Source organism: Struthio camelus, chromosome 13, assembly GCF_040807025.1.
Source record: "Struthio camelus isolate bStrCam1 chromosome 13, bStrCam1.hap1, whole genome shotgun sequence".
In the NCBI taxonomy this organism is placed as follows: Eukaryota; Metazoa; Chordata; class Aves; order Struthioniformes; family Struthionidae; genus Struthio; species Struthio camelus.
The window spans coordinates 9583863-9605656 of NC_090954.1; the positions used below are offsets into that span (position 1 = coordinate 9583863).

Sequence of the window (21794 nt, forward strand, 5' to 3'; positions counted from 1 at the left end):
AAGGATTTTGATTTGAACCTTCTCCCAAGCAAGGAATTGTCGAGGCCAACGAAGCCAAACGGAGCGATCGCACGGCTCTGGCGGTGGGAGAAGAAAAGTAAGAGAGGGCAGATAAAGAGGCTCGAGTTAGGAGGGCTGAAAAATCAGTAAGTAAACGGGGTACACCAGTGAACGAGGATGAAGGTGAACTCCTGGTGCTATAAAATGTGCATAAGGGCAAGGAGTCAGGAAGGAAAATTCATTTAAGTAGGAGGGGGAGAAAGCAATAAAATAAACTCAGAGAGGTGAGCATCTCTTCTGCCCTGTTTTTAGGAGGGTGCCTCTCATACTGAAAGGAAGGGCTCAGATTAGCCCTTGGAGCAAGAGTGCCTAACAGCTCCCCGAGGACCTCGCTGAGCACCTCGAAACTCGGGTCCCTCTGTGAGGAGGAGGGTCCTGGGACGGCCCCTTGTCACACTAGAGTGACCGTTCTTTCAGAGTACAAATCATTCCAGTACCAATCAGTATTAAAACAGCAGATCACTTCTGGGGAGCTCCTTAAATCACATTTTGCCATTATATCCGAGTGCTGCAAGTTTTGAGAATAAAAGCTCTGGATGGCAGATGTGTTTGACTAAACAACCACTGAACTTTGTCTTTGATTCGTTTTTTTTTTTTTTTCAGTAAAATAATTCCTCACAGGTACAGAAAAAATTAGGCATCAGCACAGTGCAAGGAAATTTTATCCAAGACGCTAAGAAAGATTTGAGGTAGTCATGACTCCCTGCCTGCCCTCAGATCTGCCGCATTTAGGAAACTGTGTGCCAGCTTCCTCCCGTTAGCACTGAAGGAGGGTGAGCTGGACATCACTGCAGCTCGTGCACCACCCTAAATCCCAGCTGCTGAATCTGTCATGCTGGTAATGTTGAGGCAGAAGTGACCGATTCGCTCTTTTTTTTTTCCCCCCTAAATTTCAAAATGAATCTACTGACAAAGACAAAAAGAAAATACAGGGCTGCTGTTAACAGAATGATACTGCTGAACTTCAGCTAAGGCCACACCACCTTATCACTCCTGAAATGAATAATTTTGTTCTGAAAAATAGACACTAGCCATGGGACTGTATCAGGCTTTGAAAAGTATCACACAGCTTGGGGGAAAAAAAAAAAAGTAGCAATAAAAACATGCTATAAGCTAAGTTTGCTATTCTGTTACACCAGGGCAAAATCACCGAAATAAGAGTCACTAGTAAATCTGGCTCTATACATTTTAAATAGCCACACAAAAAGTGACCGTGGTTATTTCCAAAATCTGCATTTACTGCTTTAAAATCCTGGTTCAGAGCGAGGGCTGAGAGAGCTCTCCGTACAGAGCACGTTCTCCTGCTTCTCATAAAAATTCCCATCTGCCTCACTGCTATTATCCCAAATAAGGGCAAATGGAAAAACAGGAACACGTCCTTGCATTTAACGCAATCAATAGCACTGCCAAAAACCGGTATGTATTTAATAAATGCAATGTAGATTGTTTTATTTGACCTTCTGTTCACAAAATAATTTTATTATATGTATGAAAGCAGCATACAGGCAATAAAATTATGAAAACATTCACAATACATAAATACACAGACCTGATGCAGGATGTATATAGTTCATTGGACTTTAAATTTTTTTTTTCCTCTCAGTTCTCTTTTCCTGACAACACATTTTTTGATATACGTTATAAAAAGTTTCTCCAAAGGGCATTGGCTCCCATTCAGAAAACAAATAGCTTTCTTTGAACGTTGCTGAATATTAACACCCATGTTCCTGTTGCTAAGGTTCACTGATTGCTCTTGGCATTACAAAGGGAAAGCAGCAGGGAAGGACAATGAAAAAGTAGCAGTTTTTGAATTAAACATTGGCAACTTTTTTTGGAGCTCACAGGATGTTTTTGAGGTGGGGGCTGCAGTTCCATCCATGTTTAGAAATGTTTTAATCCAAAACGGGAATGAGGCACTATTCCTTATTGAATGGACTATTGACAAGTCAATTACTAAAATGTAATGTCCTCCTAATTTCCAAAGCAAAGCACTAAGTACCTCACTTTTTAATTCTGACTGTGATACAGTAGCAGACAGACAGCATGATCATTGACTCCCGGTGTCACTGCAATAATACGGATGATAATGAAATCTGGCATGTTTATTACCATTATAATCAATTGTGTTTATTCAGAAAAGATATCCAAGACTTGAAATAAGAAAAGTTTGAGAAAGCTGTTTATCTTACATAAATACAAAACATTATATACTAATAATTGCTATCTAAGAAGCTTTTCTTCTCAGATTGGATCCTTCTTAAGGTTGTAGTCATATTTAAGGTATTTACAGATCCACAAACTTGACATTCTAGCAAAGTCTTTGCAACATGAAACTTTTTAAAAATAAATAGCAGCAATTTCTTTTATTTCTATAAGGGAAGAGAATTCACAATTCAGTCAACTCTGGTCCTATCTTTTGAAATAAATCCTACTGAAAAAAAAAAGAACTCACAAGCAAACAAGCTCCAGACAGAATCAGCTTCGTTGATTCCTTCATTTCTTGCTGAGCTTCTTATAATTCCTTCGTTTCCCTCACTGGCTGTCCAGACTATCAGAGCTTTTAATAAAGTGCTGACTGGTTGACTGGTCAAAATGCAGTTATGACACTCCAAAAATATCCCATTATTTAGATATCTTAAATAACATAAATAAAGCTAGATCTGTTATAACATATGAAAAATATCAATTTAAACAATAAATAAATAAAACCAGTATCAACATATCACCTTCCAAAGCTTTAAAAATATCCATTCTCATTATAAGGCTCAATTATTTTTCAGAAATAATTTTAAGAAGGCATCTACCTACCTTTACAATCCCTCAGTCTTTAATTAGGACCTCTTAACACCCACTATCACAAGACACAGCAATCTTTTAACTTCTAGTAAACTTTAATCTTTAAATACTTAACATTTATCTTTTGCCTCATTTTAAGCTAGATATTGGCTTCTCTAAGTGTAGAGATGAAGCAATATTTTCCTTGTCACTCTACTGTATCCAAATTTGTGTATTTCCTCAGTATGAAAAATGCAGTGTCGTACGCTTTTTTCCCCTATTTTCAGTATCTTTTGCTATTTATTGTTTTAAATGTTAAGTTTGATTTGAATGCCAGGAAAATTAATTCTGGGCTCTGTGTAAATGTATTTCTCCTTAGATCGTAGTTTCTTACTAAGAAATCTTGTATATCTTTTTTTTTAAAGATTATTACAATACACACTATTAGCTCTTGCTGGGTTGACCTTACTGTTCAGGTTTTATGCTGCCCATTTTGTGTAATGGGATTGATTTTCTCCAAAGAAACATCAGCTTCATAATCCAAGATACCCGACAGTGCTGGAGACATTTTCTCCGTGGTCTTAGATAGTTCACCTTCCTCTTCCTTTTTTAGAGGTTCTTCTTCTGGACAGATAATTGCATGTGGAATCAGATAAACCAGATTACACTCTTTGGGGCTGGACCCTTTGGGCTCATGTTGGCTTGAAAAAACAACTGCTCCATTATTGTTGATACTAACAGTTTCTATAGCGTTGCTGGACATAGGGCAGAGCCTGTAGCATCCTAGCAGGGTTGAAAACGCCTTGCGGAAATCAGCATTGAAGGCATAAATGATGGGGTTCAGGGAAGAATTAGCCCATCCAAACCAAACAAAAACATCAAAGGTGGTGGAACTAATGCAGAAGGGTTCTGCTCCCTTGGACGGTTGGGTAGGCTCGCAGAAGGGAATCATGCAGTTCAATATAAAGAATGGCAACCAGCAGCACACAAACACCCCCATGATCACCGACAAAGTCTTTAAAACCTTCGTTTCCCTCTTGAAGGACATTTTGAAGTTGCTCTCTGGCTGCTGACAGTCCATACTGCTTCTATTGCCACTTGTGTTCTGGCAGTTCTTGGCATGCACAGCTGCTCTCTCCAAAGCGGAGATTCGTCTTATTTGCTTCTGAGCAATCCGATAGATCCTTGTATAAGTTACTATCATGATGGCCACAGGTATATAGAAACTAATTAGAGAAGAAGAGATGGCATACATCCTGTTTAGGCTAGAATCACAGTTGTCCATGCTTATATCTTGTAAACTGGCATTTAGGTCCAAAAAGCTTGTGGTTGTAGCCTTGTGCCAGTTTAGCTGCACAGGGATGAAGGAAATCAGCACGGACAAGGTCCATGCCACACTTATCAGGATGAAGGCTGCCTTGGGGGTCATTTTCCTCTCATACCTAAATGGACTGGAGATGGCCCAGTATCTGTCCACACTAATGACACAGAGATTTAAGATGGAGGCTGTTGAGCACATAATATCAAAGGCCACCCAGATGTTACAAAATGAACCAAAAGGCCAGAAACCAGCAATCTCAGCCACAGCTTTCCAAGGCATGACTAAAACCGCTACTAAAAGATCTGACACTGCCAAGGAGATGACAAAGAAGTTGGTCACTTTGGACCTTAGGTGGCGAAATCTAATGACAGCTGCACAGACCAGCATGTTTCCCAGCAGCGTGGAGAGGATCAGCAGCGAGAGGAAGCAGCCCGTAAGGATCCGAAAGGAAGAGTCCCTTTCTACAAGCAACCCTTCCCCGTCCATAGTGGTGTCGTTCCAAGTCATAGTTTCTCCTGAGGGAAAATCATATCATGATTTTCATGACGACAGCAACTGCTTTCCTTGCAAACATTAGAAACATCAGACGTCCGTTAATTACTCATGATCAAATAGATGAAAGGTCCTTGCTTACACCTTCACCCTTGGATGGACTTCATCCACTTTGAATCTCCCTGAATGATACTGAAAGCTCTCTAAGCGGGAACTGAAATGCACAGAGTTAACTTCTCCAGACTATTTTTGAAGAAATCCCTTCAGAAATACACTGCACCACCCCAGTGTGAAGTAGTCTAATTCAAACGGATCACCTGCAAATATTCTGCTGCTCTCCTCTCCAAAGATAGCCCACAGACAGGAAAGCAATCACTTTTCCATGCTGGCATATAGTCCCACTTAAATAAGCTATTGATCGAGTGTTTCCAGCATCCATTTCACTAGCCCTTCATATTTACTGAAGCGTACTATATGAGGTGCTCTTTCTCTAGTTTAGTTTCCTAAATGTCTCATTGGTGAAACACTCCATCCTTCCTTCTCAGCACATTCCTGCTACAAAATGCATCGGTTCTCTGTTTATGGGCAGCATCAGAGAGCAATTCTTCACTTCCTTTCAAAAAGTTTTACACTTCCAGAGACAAAGAAAATAAACATACAGTGGATGGTGTTTTAAAGGATTTCAGTAAGAAGTGGCTCAGGTTATTTAGGTTTTTTTTAAATGAGAAATTCTGATTCCTACCTTTCAACTTTAATTCTCTGTTTGATCTGGGATGCAGGGCCGTCTCTCCTCCTTATTTAGTTTTGGCATTGCATAGCAAATCTTATATACAAAACCAACATAGAAATACCGCATTGCATCAGGTGTGTGGGTTTTCTTTTTTTCCCTGAAAGTGCAAACTGGCAGGGGAGAAGTAAAAACAAAAGCCGCTGGAGTTTGATCATCAGGAGTTAGTTTTTAAACGAGAAGCAGGTCTGCTTCCTCGGACCCGGTGTGAAGAGCCCTGCTGGCTTGTGCCCAGCTGTTTCCAGCCCACGGCCCCTAGTGATCAGTCTGCAGACTTTGTCTGCCCAAGCAGTCCAAGCCACACTTTGTACATCCCGGGGAAGTGGCACATCAGGACGAGTCATCCCAGGCAAAAGGCACGGTATTCCCAGCACTAGCAACTGCAGAGTAACAGTCCTCTCCTCTGTCTTTCACTGGAAGAAGGAAGAAGGGCAAGAGAAGGAGGAAGGGCCTGAGTGACCTTCCCTCAGCCACAAAGCAGGGTGTGAAGCCGGTGGCTCCGGAGCAGGAGCGTGGTCATGTTCCTCTGCCAGCGGGGAGAAGTTGCTTTAGCACTTTGCTGCTAGGTTATAGCTCTCCATAACTACCGCGGAGTAATCCCACCTACTGCTCAGCGGGGTTGCACTCCAGGGATCGGGTCCAGCTTTAGCATGCTTTTCCCTTTAACGAAAGCGCAGGTGGAGGAAGCTCTTCAAGGTCTCCTGCGCCCTGCCCCGGGCCGCGCATCTCCAGCGCCGGGCACTTCTGCTCCGTCTCGCTGAGCGGGGCTGCCGGCGGCGAAGGCTTCCTCCTGCCTGGGCAGCATCGCCTCTCCGGCAAAGGTGTCCCGGCCCGGCGCCTCCTTCCTAGAGGATTAAGACAGGAGAGAGACAGGCATGGAGGCAGGCAACGGGCAAGAGGCACCCCCCCCCCTGCGCCTCCCCTAGCATCTTCGGTTTGGCACAGTTCCCTCTCGCCTTCCTGCCCCCGATTTTTCTGGCTTCCCGCGGAATAAGGTACCCACCAGCCAGGGCGAGAGACAAAACCGGTCTGTACGAGCCGGTGTCCCGGAGTTCAGCGCAAACAGGATGACTCTCCGCGGTCCTGAGCTATGCCTAGCTTCGGGACGCGCGGGGCGCTGCGCGATGCCTCTGCGCTCCGAGCCAGCCGAGTTCAGTGAGCGGATGCGGAAAGTAAATCCCGGCACCTAACTCGGGGCTCGGCGACGACCCCGGCAGCGCAACGCGTGGGTGCAGGCAGGCTCCGGCCAACCGCGCCGAGGCTCAACGACTCCCCCGACCCCCTCCCCGACGAGCAAGCACTCGGGCCGGGGGGGCTGGGCTGAGCTGGCCAGGAGCAGCCCCCCCCCACACCCCGCCCCCGGCAACCCGGGCAGCGGGAGGAAAACCCGGCGGTGGCGGTACTCACCGGCGCGGGGTGGGTCGGGCCGGGCCGGGGCTGGCGGCGGCGGGCTGCAGCCGGGGCAGCGCACCGCTCCGCGCCGCCTCTCCGCTGGCTGGCGCAGCCCCGCGCCCCCGCGGCTCCCGGCGCAGCCGCGGCCGCCGGGCTCCCTCTCCTGGGCGGCCGCGGCCCCGCGCCCCGCCGCGCCGCCCCGCGGAGGCGGCCGCCGCCGGCCACCGCGCTCCGCCCCGCGCGCGCGGCTGCGGCGGCCCCGGCGGGCAGGGCAGCGAGGGGGGCTCGGCCGGTCCCTCCGTGACGGGGACCGGCGGGCTGAGCCCCTGCGGGAGCCGCGGTGGGTGCCCGGGAGCGCGGGTGCGGGCCCGTCGCGCACCGTCCCAAACGCGCTCCTCGGAAGCAGCCCGCCGTCCAAGCGCAGCCCTATCACAGAATCACAGAATCACACAGAATCACAGAATCGTTTAGGTTGGAAGGGACCTCTGGAGATCATCTAGTCCAACCTCCCTGCTCAAGCAGGGTCACCTAGAGCATATTGCCCAGGATCACATCCAGACGGCTTTTGAATATCTCCAGCGAAGGAGACTCCACCACCTCTCTGGGCGACCTGTGCCAGTGCTCTGTCACCCTCACAGTGAAGAAGTTTTTTCTCTGCCACCAGAACTGCCCTTTACGCAGTCAAACGTTGTTTTCCCCCAAAGCAGCCGGGTCCAGGCACCCCGCCGCTGCTGAGCCAAGGGACGCCACTCTCGCCTGCCCCACGCTGCGGGGAGTCAAGCACGGATGTAACAAAACGCGCAGCCCTTCTGGCCACCAGCAAAGACGCTTATGACGAGGAGCGATCCTCGACCGCACAAGCTTAAAACTTCAATTCAAAAAACGGGCAAAGGGCATCATATTCCCTGCACAGAGACAGGAAAGGAATGGGGATTAAACCTAACACCCGGTTTCCCACAGGCGTCCGGGAGGCCACGTCCCGGCCCAACTGCTCACAGCAGATGCCGGGAGGGCCACGGCCCAGCTCTCTGGACCTGCATCCACTGCCAGAGCCTCCGAGCTTGCACCCCCAGAGGGAAGATCCTGAATTTTGGTTAGCTGGCTTTATCTCACTACAAAAGACAACTGAATTCAACGAACTTCCTTACTCCCATGGGAAAATCTGTCACTCCTTTAAAACTATGTTTTCTTCTTTGCAAAAATCATCCAGGTTCAGTAGCAAGCACTGAAGACAGAACAGTTACATCTCAAACCCCTTCTTTCTACAGAAAAGTTTTTTTTTTTTACCTTAGCCACAACAGGCAATGAAAGAGGATGAACACATTACTCTGCAAGCTAATACCTTTGTATAATAATCCAAAATCAGAAAATGAAGCTATAAAACATCCTAAATAGGGGCAAGTTGAAATCTCCTAGAAGAACAAATAAATTCACTAAGCTGTCAAGATAAATTTCCCAGGGTTCAGCATTAGTGAAGTTGCTTTTATGCCATCTATAGTTTTTCAGAACGTCAGTTAAAGCAGATACAGTGCAAAACTAACCTTGACTAGCTAACAAAAACACTTGTTTTGCCTTTGCCTCTTTCTCTTTTTTTAATTGCTTCTTAGCAAGTTCTCATTCCTGCTTCTTATTATCCTGTCTTTTAATCATCATTCATTCCTGAAAGAGGGTGACAATAGACATGAAAATGAATTCTGTGCTGTTTGGTAATAGAGATCTCTAACGAAATTCATTCTGGATTTTCTTTTTATATTTTCAAGCTTTTTTGTTTTATTCCCCTCTTCTTCTTAAAGCACAACAGTGGTGAGATTTACTGCACGATACTTCTGAAAATGTAGCACGCTCCTGTCTTTCAGTAGAAAGCCTAGAGTGAGGCTGTGGGGAACAATGCCTGCAGACACAGCCGCTGAGCACATCTGATGTTATTCGTAAAAACTTTGAGAGGCTTCCTCAGACTGGCTTCCATCTTCCAGTCCTAGATTATTCCAGGAGAAACCAGAATAACTCCAGAGTACCCAATCAGCACAGTCTTTCAGGCATACTGGAGAAAAGTTGAGATGTATGTTGCAGAGAAGAGAGCAGTTTGCTGTCAATGATCCTATCCGCGTACCCAGTGAACTCTTCTCCTTTCAGTTCGTTTTTGCTGGGAAATAGCCTTCCCTGGGGAAGAGAGGCTGAATTTTTTGCTGGGAAGCTTAGTGCTGTTCATATGGGTGAGGGCTTAAATTTTTCACTTGAGTCCAACATAATAAATGGCTTTGAGCTTCCTACCCGCAGCAGCCTGTAAGAACCCACCACTCGGCATCTGATCAGAAGTCTCGTATCTGTTCAGAGTCTCTCTCCTCTCCCATCTGTGTGTCTGTGACTGGTTCATGGACGAAACGTGCTGTGCCTGGCTCAGCTGAGCCCGCAGTGCTGTAACACAGCCCCTTAACCAGCCACACAGGCTTCCAACACTAACACTTTATGCAGGGCACCCTGCTGTACTCATTTGTCACTTCAGCTAATTTGTAAGCTTTTAAAATTTTCATGACTTAATAGTCATACCCAGGTGAGGAACAAAAGTGAAACCCATTAGAGCCCTATTATTATTTAGGTATATTTAGTAGTGGGATTAGGCGGCAGATTGACACAACTCAGGGAGCCATTTATCCAAAATAGGGGTTCAATTTCTCTTTTGCTGCTCTCTGGCTAATGCGCCTTCAGCCAGTGCCAAAAGGATCAGCTCTCTTCCAGCTCAGGACTTCCTGAAACTGCCAGCAAAGGGACAACTGTGCAGGTGTTTCTTTGAGATTCAGAAACTACTACAGAGCTCGTTTAATTTCCCCCAGGTCCTCACATAAAATAGCCGCTTTTTTTTTTAAAGGCTTTTCAATCACTACTAACTGATGCTAGAATCAAAGCAATGCTCAGGAAAGGAAATGTTTTGGGTCCCTATTATCACCCATCTCCTCCCAGTAAGGAAATTCCTACTGGGGAAACTCCTATTTAGTCCATATAAAGATTTACATATTCAAATGCTGGGTAGCACCTTGATCCAAATGATATTAATTCAAACAGTAATTAGCTAGTGAAAGACCAAGTCAGAGTTGAATGAAGTCCAAATCTTGCATTCAGGGATAAATATGCTTTTATCTACAAAATAGCACACACACCAAAGCTGGAAAAAGGCAGCTTAATTTACAATACATTATTTACAATATGTGAATACAAATTATGCTCACGTCACTCTAGGGATGACTTTTTGAGGCTGCATGTATGGAATTTATTAAATACGAAATCAGCAGAAGCATTTTAGCAGAAATAATGTTAAAAAGAGCTGTCAGGCTTGCAAATTAATTGTTACATTAATAAGCCAAGATTGCTTTAGTCTCAATTTAACCTACCTGGAAAAATCAAGGGTTGCTGGCAATCAAACAATAGCTATGAATTCCCTTAAAATTCAGTGAAGCACACTGGTTAAATTGATATTATCATGTTTGGGCATTCCACAGGGAAAAATGCAGTAGTGAAGTACAAAAGTGCAAAGCAAGGAGGAGAAACAGAAAGATCTATTCCTCTGCTGCTAAAGACACCCCACCTCCAAGGATCTCAAGATCATTCTCGAATGATGAAGATTCACCAGCAAGAAGAAAGGTTCAGTGAGAGAAGTGATTTCTAGTCCACAGACACTGAAAGCAGAGAGGCCTAAATAGTATTCGGTGTGGATGCTTTTATGTGTGTGTATGCGTGTGTGTGTGTGTGTGCGTGTGTGTGTGTGCCTCTGTGTGTGTGTGTGCGCGCGCGCACACGCCTGACTGTAGGCACATCCACCTACAATTGGACCTGAGACTCTGGAGAATTCAGTAATACCCATCTCAAAAAGCACATCAGTGTCCTTGTGAATGTTGACTTTTGAGCTATTTCCAGTGGCAACAGGTGCACAAGGCATCCCTGGATATCAGGTCACTGGTAAGGTACGGGAGGAGTCTGGACACTGGCAGGAAAAAAAAGAGACTAGGGAAAAAAAACCAGAAATACTATTTATGACAGTTTGAATTTAAATGACTTGTTCAAGGCAGCTAGCTGAGGCAGCAGCAAAGCTGGTCACACTAAGGGTAATGCCTGTAGGGTGTAAGTGAGGACGCTGTTGGTCAGAGCTTCTGATTCACGGGAACCAGAGCTCAGATGCTGACTGCGGAGGGCTCACGGGGTAGGACTAGGGCACTGCTGCTCCTCAGACATCTACCCTCCTCGCTAAATTGACACATGAATGTGAGACTGCAGTCCCAGCTCTACCTGGGATAGATCACCTCCGTCCCCTGGGATGATACAGAATTTAGTGAGGATTTTTGTTCTTTGAGAGAGAAGGCAGCAGAAAAGCAGCCTTTTGGCTGTAGGACTCTGCAAGACTCTGCTTTCAGAATTGTGGAAAACCATAATCCAACTGTATGTTAAAGAAAATAAAAGAAAAGATGTTCTTGTTAACAACCTTCCCCAAGCAGTCTCCTGTTCAGAGTCAGTTCAGGCTCTGTTCTTTTTAGGTGTTTTCTCTCCTTGCTAGCAATCTCTCTTTATATTTTCACAGCAAATCGAAATCAAAGCTGGCTCATTTTAGCTATAAACCTCAAGCTATACAACAATTTTTTTTTTGAGAGAAGTGGGTGGCAGGAACAAAAGAGAAAAAAATGAACTTATAGCTGTGGATCAGAGCAGCAGCTGTCATCTAAGCAATCCCCCATTCTCCTGCCACACAGGAGCCATGAGTGATTCAAGACCTCTGTGAATAACAGGGTTATTTAATCAGCAGGTCTTATGCAGTGACTTCTTTGGGTGTTTTTCCAGTTCCACCCACTCATTTCCACAAGTCCGGAAAAAGACAAGTTTTCCACAATGATCAGTTAGAGTAACTCTTCTTCTCCCAGCTTAAAACACACACACACACACACACACACACCCCAAATCAAAGTTAGCTGCTGTTGGTTAGATCTCAAATCGTTCTGCAAATTACTCAAACACAGAAACCTTAAATTTTCCACGGCTTCTCTTTCTGGGATTTCCATCCACCAGCAGATATGGGGTAGAAGATGAATTACTGCCCTGCCAACACTTCCCTCAAGAGTAGGTAGAAAGCCAAGCTGCAGAGAATGAAGAGAATAACTTCTTGCTGAGAAGAGAGGAGAGCTCTGAGGAAAGAACAACGCTTCCTCAGACGTCCTCGTCCCTGCAGTACTGCAGAACGGTGTCACGACATCCAGAGAAAAGCAGCGAGACCCCTTCTTTAAAATCTAAGCTAAAACAAAAAAAACACAAAACATCTCAAACTTCCTGATTATTTCCCTGACAAATGTAGACACTCAATGTATTGTTGAATTTTATATTCTAATCCATGCATATAAAAAACCCTATCTGACTGACTGCTAAGGATCTACTCTACGAAACAGCACATAAACTAGGATGTCAACACAGATACGGGCTGGCCCTTAGCCTCCTCCTTTATGCTTTATTTGTATAAGCATAATCTTTCTTCGGTCTGTATAGTTTGCCTGAAACGTCCACTGGATGGACATTTTAGGTCCTCAGATAAACAGAAATTGAGTGTATGAATCAAAAGAGAAGTCACTGAAAAAATGACAGCACTTTAGATGTTAAAGATGGCTTTGACATATCAATGTTATCTCAGAAATTAAACCAAGCCAGTGATACCAAATGATTCATTAGAATGAAATTAATCTGAGAAACAATTAATCCTGAGTGGATGGATAAAAAGAACACAAATAGATGCATTAGAAGTAAAACTCTTTTCATATTAGTGTTACAGAGATTTCTAGCAAGAGTGGATGAAACTAGAGATAATACATTTTTCTTAGCAGATGGCGTGGTAGGTGGCACTCTTCACTCCTAACTCGTTTTACACATTTACTCCTGAGCGGCATGCCAGCCAGCAGCACAAAATGGATCCTTCTCCCGTATTCCAATCCAGCCCCTGAAGGGCTGATTGATGGATGGAGAAGGACTATTTAATTTCTACCAACAAATTTTTCTTTTTTCTGGTACAGGATATGTGATGATGAAGAGTGAGTTTGGTATCTATCTGAGCCCAGCGCCTGTAATGGTTAATGGAACACATGAGAAAAGTCAGGCTCTTTGCATTATAGCTGGCTATTTTTAAGTCCACATTAATGCACATCCAGTATGGTCAGGCTCTGTAGCCCTTCTACTAGGCAAACTACAAAACAGAATCCTTGGATTAAATAAAATTAAATAGAATTAAACAAAATACCTACCAAAAAATAGAAGCTGATACTGCATACAGGTTCTTCTCTTGCTAGCAGCAAAGAGCAGCACAAACCTATCACGCCTGCGTGTCGGGGAGCAGCAGGAGCAGGATGCCCCGCGAGGGAAGGCTAGCCAGGAAACGGCAATCCAAACCAAGGTCCCTTTGGTCTGTTTCATTCTTCCTGCCATAACTTTCATTTGAACATTCAATAAACCAATGGATCTGACTGGATTACCCTGAATTATGATATAATCCTAAAATCACTTTCATCTTAGCTCCTCCAGATCTGGTTTTGTATTCCTGCCTCTGTGCCTGGCCCACCACATTAGCCAGGACTGTTGTTTCACCCCAGTACTAAGTAAGTAACGTCTCGGTATTTGCAGCCTGCTTGATGCCCTCGGCTCTTTCCCTGCCTTGTGTTGCACAGAGATTTGTTGCTGTGAGAGGAACTATCAGAGAAGTCGCTGGAAGGCAGCGCTTTCAAAGGCTGGAAATGTGCCCTGAGTTTCATCACCGATTTGTCAAAATCTGTCTCAGCGTCAGGGGCCTCCAAAGTCGGCAAACTGCCTTTGCTCCTTTTCCACCAATTTGAGCAGGGAAAGTTGAAGGCTATTTTTTTTTTCAAACATTAGAGTTTGGCTGCATCAACACAGACATTCAGAGTGTCTCGTCTTCAAAACTGAAGGATGCCCCTCAAGCCTGTCCTCTCCATTTAGGAGAGGTTCAAACTATGGATGTTTTCTAGGTAAAAATCAAATAGTTGCATTTAGGAAAGACTGTCAGATCCGATCCTACCTAGTTTTGTTTTCATTTCTTTTTCCTCACTGCTTACAGTGATTAATTGTCTCTTACGCTTTTCTCAGCACTGCTTTCTAAGAATTCCCCCCAAGTCTCCAGGAATTCCAGGATCTACAACTCGCCTAGGAATTTTCCTTTGCTTTCTAGGATTTTTCTACTTCTTTTCCCAGGAATTTCCAACTGCTTTCTCTAGGAATTTCTTGATCTAGAACCTTTCTATGAATTTCCATTGCTTTCTAGGAATTCCCTGATGCTCTCTAGGAACGTCCTGCCAGCTTTCAAGGAATTTCACATTGCTTTCTAGGAAATTTTCCCATTGTTTTCTAGGAATTTCTTCCACCTTTGTGGTAATTTACATTTGCTTCCTAGGAATTTCTATTTGCTTTCAAAAAATCCTTATTGCTTTTCTAGAATCCTACCCTAGTTCCCTTCTTCCTAGGAATTGCTCACCAGTTTATTCACCTTGCTTTCTAGGATTTTGCATTTCTTTTCAGAAACTTCCTATGCTTTCTAGGAATTTCCAAAAGTTTTCTAGAAATTCCCTGTAGCATTCTAGGATTATCTCCCCCCCCCCCCTTGCTTTCTAGGAATCCCCCAAGCTTTCTAGGAATTTCTCACTGTTTTCTGGGAATTTCCCACAGCTTTCTAGGAATTTCCCACTGCTTTCTAAGAATCACATATTGCTTTCTAGGAATTTCCCATAGCTTTCTAGAAATCCCTCTTGCTTTCTAGGAAGTCTCTTCTGCTTTCTAGGAATTTACACCTAGCTTTCTAGGAAGTCCCTTATGTTTTCTAGGATTATCCTATTGTTTTGGAGGAATCTCTCCTACCTTTCTGGGAATTTTCCACGGCTTTCCCCCTTCCCCCCTTCTAGGAATTTCCTGTTGCTTTCTAGGAGTTTACCACCAGCTTGTGTGTGTCATCTTTGGCTGTTGTGTGTTCTTGCTCATCACTCCTTGCTGTCAGAGGTTGCCAAGTGCCATCCTACGTCGCTGCAGGAATAAACATTTAAGAGTGCATATTTTTAATGGCTATTTTCAAAAGCCATTGGAAAGACTCAGCAGGCAAAAGCATTAGGAGGCAGCAATATCCAGTCCCTAGAGGACGACTACACCTCCTCTTGGCCCACACTACGCACACAGCCGTATGCTGCTGCCATCCTAGATCGGTCTGCTTAGTTGAGTCTTGTCAACAGTGGCTGGCACAGATGCTTCAGCGTATGAACGACCCCACAGAAGACATTTACAGAATAGCTACATCACAGAGGAAATAGCTTCCTAATCCCCTTCCAAGGTAGGTTTATCTCTTTAAATGTAGCTTTATGTCCCTACTAAATGCAGTGTGGCTTTTCATCTTCTTTCCCTTTCAGTCTTACCTGGTACAGCCATGCATGTTTTCATTTAGATAATTGGGAAAATTGGGTATGCATCAGTTTTGCACAGTATAATAAGATTCACCTAAAATCAGGTTCAGATATTGTAAACAGAGCCAGAACCCTTAACTGGTTTTGTAACCGATCTTCTGTCAGCTTAGATAAGAGTTTTGTTACAATTTAGGCTGCCAGAAAGTGTTTTGTTTGACAAAATTCCCCTAGATAATAGTTTACCCATTAACAGTTAAAGCTATAGGAAAACAGGGGATGGTGTTTTTTGATATGCTGACACAGACTTGATGACCTCCCTAGCTCCTTAACAAAAACAATCTTTGAACTCACAAATACTCCTCGAGCTGTACTGCTACCCCTTCTAGCTCGGGGTTTGGATTTTCTACGTAAAATGCACAGTAAGTACACCACAAGAGGTACTACTATATATGGTTCACCTAGCTCACTACTCTGACAGTAAAATACAGTACAAAGCCATCATAGGCACCTCCCATTAAGTGAGTGTTGATGAACGGCGCCCAGGAATTTTGTCCGTTTCTTCTGGCAAATCTCTGATAACGTCAGCTCCGTGCCAAGGCCAGTTCCTGACACCATGTTCAAGAGCCAGCAGCAGAATACACTCCACTTCTTTGCATTAATACCTTCAGGGCAGTCAGCACACATCATTTCCCACCTGCTGTACAACTGCCTTTCTTATGGAGCAGAAAAGTTTTGACATATCCCAGGCTCACCTTTAGTCTGTTTTACTGTGCTGTCTGTGATACAGGGTTGCTGAAAACTTTGTCCTGTAGTGCCACTTACTGGACATTTATGTTAATAAATGCAGTGTGCATCAGCTCTTAGTTTTTCTCAGCTGACGTATCAATTTGAAATAATAAAAAACATAAAAGCAGTAACGTCCAATGTAAATATTATGAATGCAGTAAAGCTTGGGGAAAGTAAATACAGTAAAGCTCATTTCTTAGATGAGACAGTAGTTGTAGAAGAGCAGAAATCCTTATATTCTGGTTAGCGTAGGGAAGAGTTTGCCCTAAAATAGTCTAGGAATTCTGTCAGGTGAAAAAATATGTCGTTGGTCAAATTCATTCCTAGTTCAGTACAGACTAAGGTCTGAATTTACATCTGGAGTTTTGCAGGACCCTTATTAATGGGGTCTTTGGGAAATAAGAAGACTGAAAGGAATGCTCCCACAAAAGCCAAGGTAATGCTTATTTAATGAATACAGTTGTAGTCTCTGGGTATGTGCTTTCTGCATAAACTATTAATATTTGTGCTGTAATATAACCAGCCAGATACTACACTCTTCATGAGCATATAAGAAAACACATGCTTAAACTTACAATTGCGGCACTAACTGAGCTCTGTGTGTATTCATTGTATGTGACTGTCTGTGCAGAAGTCTTTTGAAGATCAGGACTTCTGAAGAATAAAGCTACACTACTAAGCTGCAGGTGAATATGCCAATACCACGTTCTGGGTGGTATTCAGGGTGCTCTCCTGATTGATTTTTTAAAGCAGAGAACTGTCTAGAGTCCCTGGCAGCCTCTTCCAGCTCATTCACCTGACTCTCCTTCTTGGGGAGGGCACTGGCAGGAATAGCACATGCCTGGGTCTCCCCTCAGGGGAGGAAACAAGATGAAGCCAAAACACGCATCTGCATCTGGGAGCTGGAAGATGCTGCTGGATTCTGCTTTTTTTAGATACAGCCTAAAACATTCGTAATAGGAAGATTAGCGGGGGTAAAGGAACACACGTAGTCAGAGGTCAGACATTCCCTGTGAATACCCGCACTCACACGTTTGCCCAGTTCTGCGGCTCGTGAGCCGTTGTTCTGCCGTCATCGGTCAGCGCGATCTCAAGATTCTACAGGGTTCGTGGCAAAAATTCGATTTGGTTTCTCATCAACGAGAGGAATGACTAGTCTAGTGAAAAAGAGGTTACGCAGCCATTCAACACCATCCACACTGATTCTAGAGAGCATGATTACCTCTAGGAATGACTGTGTCCACCATAATTAGCTTTCCATTTTGCAACTCAGAGAGAGAATGTAGATACTAATGCATTTTACATTACAGAGCCTGCAAGCAGAATTTCTCTTGTGACAGCGTAGAAAACATTGTGAGGGCTTTAATGCAAATTTACAAGTGAACATCTTTGACGTATAACAAAATTAAGAGGCAGAAGACATGAACCTTTAGAATATAAACAATACCATTGTATTAGTTGGCAATTAATTTCTTTTAATGCACAACATCTAGCTATACTCATTTTCTAAATGAGATGTCTTTCCTGTTCAATCATTGAGAAGTTTTTAGCAGCCAGTGTTAGGGCTGGATTCCTTCAAAGGTGCATTAAGAATTTGCTTTGTCAGCAGTCATGGAGACTGGGATCTCTCTGACAAGATTAAAAAGAGCTAAAGCAGTAAAGTACATAAATTGTGTATAAAATTCAATGTGCAAGAAAACTGCAACGCATGGATATTGGTGCAAGCCTTTACTTTTTCATGAGACAATCTCACCCTGGAATATCTGTACCGTCAACTATTATATTTATATTCCTAAGTACAATGTAAGTCCTGGAGCCCCAGGTGGAAACAGATGTTTGGACATCTGAGATTTGATCTGTCTGTGTCAGAATTAGTCAAAGGATCAGGTAATCCTAGGAGTCACTGCCCCAGTTTTCAGCAGTTACAAAATTGCTTCTATTCAATAATAACTTCATGCAAAAACATGCTTGGGTTTACATACATACAAGATAAGAAGAGACACTGCTAGAAGTTTATTCCTAGAGTGCCAATTAGGCCTCAAACCATTGTGAGTGCAATAGGTGCACAGTGGTTTCCAGCTCAGTTTGGGATGTCCTACAGATCCTGCACAGAGGCTGTCAACAGCTGGGAAATAGCACAGCACTAGAGGTAATCCCAAAAACGTTAATTCCACTATGGAAAAATAAGTGCTTTCAAAACTTACAATTGAAATTTTTAACTTTTAATTGAAAAACATGAAGTGACTTTTCTAGCTAAAAGCTGACAACAAAATCCAGCCTACAAGATTACATTTTTATGAAAAAAGTATTAAGACATCCAAATTTTCACAGTTCAGTTTCAACAGCAAAAACGTCACCAGCTCCACTGGTGTCCGCCAGACACTACCAATAAATACATCTAGGGGCTCTCCACAAACGTTGAACCCTTGGGGATGGGGAGAGTTCTGACTTTTTAATAGGCTAAATTCCCATTTAGCCTTCTGCCGTTTCGCAACAACCAGTGCCAGTGAAGTCACAGTTTGCCAGCCTCGTATTCAAAGTGTTTGAAGAGTAATATTGCTCTCCCCTTCAAGGATGAGATCCGTAGACAGAGTAGCAGCCTTACTGAGGGAATTTTGACAGTAGCTGAAACAGGCCTCTGCGCGTGGGCATGCCGTTCTGGTACACCCAAGAGGTACACTAGCACCGTCCGCAGAATGCACCCGGCGAATGTACATGCAAAACAGCTATATCCGAGCATGTTTCCCCCCATTCCCAGAAGACTCAATATCAGTTACGGGATGAGATTAGCTCATGAGTTGCTGAGTTATCAAATCAGCGTAACACTGTCTGCCTTAGAGGTAAACATTAACGGGCTGGTTCTTGAAAAGCGTGTTAGGAACCTAGTTTGCAGGCTTATCATCGTGTTCACTGGGGAGCTGCGTTGCAGAGAGAACAGGAACAGCGTAACTGGGTGCTATTCTTCAGAAATCTCAAACAATCACCCATTTAACCTCAAGCAGAAAAGCGATGAGATTCGATAAATATAAAACGTGGAGTGGCCATAATTGCTAAAAAGAATGAAATGCTCTGAAACCTATTCCTCAGCCTGTCCTTAACGTAAACAAAGATCCGTTTCTGCTTGACTCTTTCCAAGGCAGCGTATGTGAAAAATTTCTGGTGACTGGGAGTGATTTCCCAGGAAGGCATTACTGTATTACTCCTGACTCCTTTTTAGGATTGGGACCTGAGAGGACATTATTTTTCCAAGGGTTGTTCTGCTGCGGTTTCCTACGAGCGTTTCCCTGCCGCTGGTTGTTTTCCGCGCGCCTCAGTAAAGCCGGCGCGACGAAAATGAGAAAATAACTGAAAACCCATCTTCGCTGCCGCGGCGGCCTTGGGACCGCCGCCCGCTCCTCGTGCGCCCGAAGCCCCGTAACTTGGGCTGCCGATGCCACGTATTGACGAGCCAGCTCTTGCCACCGTGCCACAGAGGCGGCCAGCGACACTGCTGGTGGCTCTCACACCAGCTTTTCCCTGCTCTAATTTTAAGAGCGGTTTCGCAGCCCGAGCTGCCTCTGAAGCTACGAGCTGGGGGAAGAGGGCCGCGGGCTCTGCCGGGGCGGGCTCGCCAACAAGTCACCCAAAATGAACTCGTACACGTAGCTCCGGCCGCAGCCGCTCTCCGGCAGCCGGGCCCGCTGCCTCAGGGCGGCTCCGCGGCCCGGCCCGGCCCCGGCGGGGCGGAGCGGGGCGGCCCCTGGCCCACGGCGCCGCGCAGCCTCTTCCGGGCAGGCGGGAGCGCGGAGCGGCCGCGGTGAGTAACGGCCCCGGCCCCGGCCCCCCGACCCCGACCCCAGCCCGGCTCGCGGGGGCCGCGGGGAGCGGGCGGGGCAGGAGGCGCCGCCGCAGCGCGGGTCACCCCCGGCCCGGAGCCTGCGGAGGGGCCCAGGCCCTGTGTCACCCCCGTCCCCTCCGCAGGGCCCCGGACCCTGTGTCACCCCCCATCCCCTCTGCAGGGGCCCGGTGTCACCCCCGTCCCCTCCGCAGGGCCCCGGACCCGGTGTCACCCCCGTCCCCTCCGCAGGGCCCCAGACCCTGTGTCACCCCCCATCCCCTCTGCAGGGGCCCGGTGTCATCCCCGTCCCCTCCACTGGGCCCCAGACCCGGTGTCACCTCCGTCCCCTCCGCAGGGGCCCCAGACCTTGTGTCATCCCCATCCCCTCCGCAGGACCCCAGGCCCTGTGTCACCCCCATCCCCTCCATAGGTGCAGACCCTGTGTCACCCCCATCCCCTCTGCAGGACCCCAGACCCTGTGCCACCACCATCCCCTCTGTGGGGCCCCAGACCCTATGTCACCCCCATCCCCTCTGCAGGGGCCCCAGACCCTGTGTCACCTCCATCCCCTCCATAGGTGCAGACCCTGTGTCACCCCCATCCCCTCTGCAGGACCCCAGACCCTGTGTCACCCCTGTCCCCTCTGCAGGGGCCCCAGACCCTGTGTCACCTCCATCCCCTCCATAGGTGCAGACCCTGTGTCACCCCCATCCGCTCCGCAGGACCCCAGGCCCTGTGTCACTCCCATCCACTCCATAGGGGCCCAGACCCTGTGTCACCCCTGTCCCCTCTGCAGGGGCCCAGACCCTTTGTCACCCCCCGTCACCTCAGTATGGCCCCAGACCCTGGGCCCCCCCCGTACCTCCCAGCCCCGGGACGGTGGTGATCACCCCCTTTCCTAGGGACGTTCTGACTTTGCACTTATCACGTGCATTAGACAGGTGACTGGGGGCTGCCACAGCCTTTCCCCGTGCCGTCCTCTCTCCACAAATAACAGCTCCCTGCTTTCCCACCGTCTCCAAAACCCCCTCCCGAAATTGCACCCTGACCAAGAGTCGTCCTCGCGGCTCGGCGTGTGACCCGAGGGTGGCGGATAGCGGTGCCTGCAGGGAGCCAGCCTCTCTGTGCTGGGCCATCATCTTTTCCTGGGAGGAACACACCTGGTAACTTGGAGGTCAGCCATCTAGTGACCAGAGGCGAGGGGTTTAATTATGCATACTGATTTTTTTTATTTACTGAATTATGAATAATTGAGGGTAATTATAATGATGGGTATTGAAAGGGCTGGGGGAGAGTGACGACCGGCTTTATACCAAAGTATAGATGAAAAATCTGTTTGGATCCTATTAGAAAAAGATATATTAAATAGTGAAAAACTACAGGAAAGGACCATGAATGTGCTTGGACAGGGACCGGTAATCCTACTTAAGTTTACCTTGGGTTTTAAAAAATAAGGAGCAGAATAAAGTCTGAAGCAGTCAGGAGTGAAATAAAATAAGAGAAGAAACTGTTTTGTCCCTAATGAAGAGGAGAGGTAAATGTGTAATGGGTGATAGGTGTCTGTGCGATACCTCATGAGATGAGAGCGATGAGAGAAGAGGTGGCAAACTGAAAGCACATGCTGCTGAGTTGGCTGCTGCAACCTCTAACATCTGGAGGTAGCTTTAATGCCGAATGATGAAATCTCTCTTTAAGTTACACACCAAAGATGGCTGCCGTTTTGAGGAGACGGACCCAGCAGCAGGCACTATCCATTTAACACAGACTGTTGCTTTTGTTGCTAGGCTACAAACGGGTCGTACATTTATAAGCAAAAAAGTATCTTGTAGCGTTGCCCGGATTTGCTTTATCCAGCGTTTAATTTGTTTTTATTAATGCAGTAGGAAAAAAGCATATTGCAGACAAAGATTTTTTGATTTAAATAGATGTTTACTGGCGGAAGGC

The 21794-nt window shown here is 45.7% G+C and overlaps 2 protein-coding genes across 7 annotated transcripts in view; one reads left to right on the plus strand and one right to left on the minus strand.

Annotated features, from left to right (window-relative positions):
* Nucleotides 1-1511: 1511 nt before the first annotated feature.
* On the minus strand, nt 1512-6909 carry DRD1 (dopamine receptor D1). Its single transcript, XM_068959886.1, is given in 4 exon segments — nt 1512-4671; nt 5391-5400; nt 5403-6280; nt 6843-6909. Coding segments are annotated over 3 exon segments (1476 nt in total). The 5' UTR covers nt 5505-6280; nt 6843-6909; the 3' UTR covers nt 1512-3307.
* A 12811-nt stretch (nt 6910-19720) lies between these two features.
* The window catches only part of SFXN1 (sideroflexin 1), a 32536-nt gene continuing 30462 nt past the window's right edge, over nt 19721-21794 (plus strand). For 2 of the 6 annotated variants that reach the window (XM_068959818.1, XM_068959821.1), the window contains exons 1-2: nt 19721-19829; nt 20848-21024. The gene's annotated coding sequence lies outside the window, so the exon portion shown is untranslated. Of the gene's footprint in view, nt 19830-20787; nt 21025-21794 lie in introns of all 6 variants that reach the window. The other 4 variants (XM_068959817.1, XM_068959820.1, XM_068959822.1 and 1 more) reach the window with 3 other exon arrangements.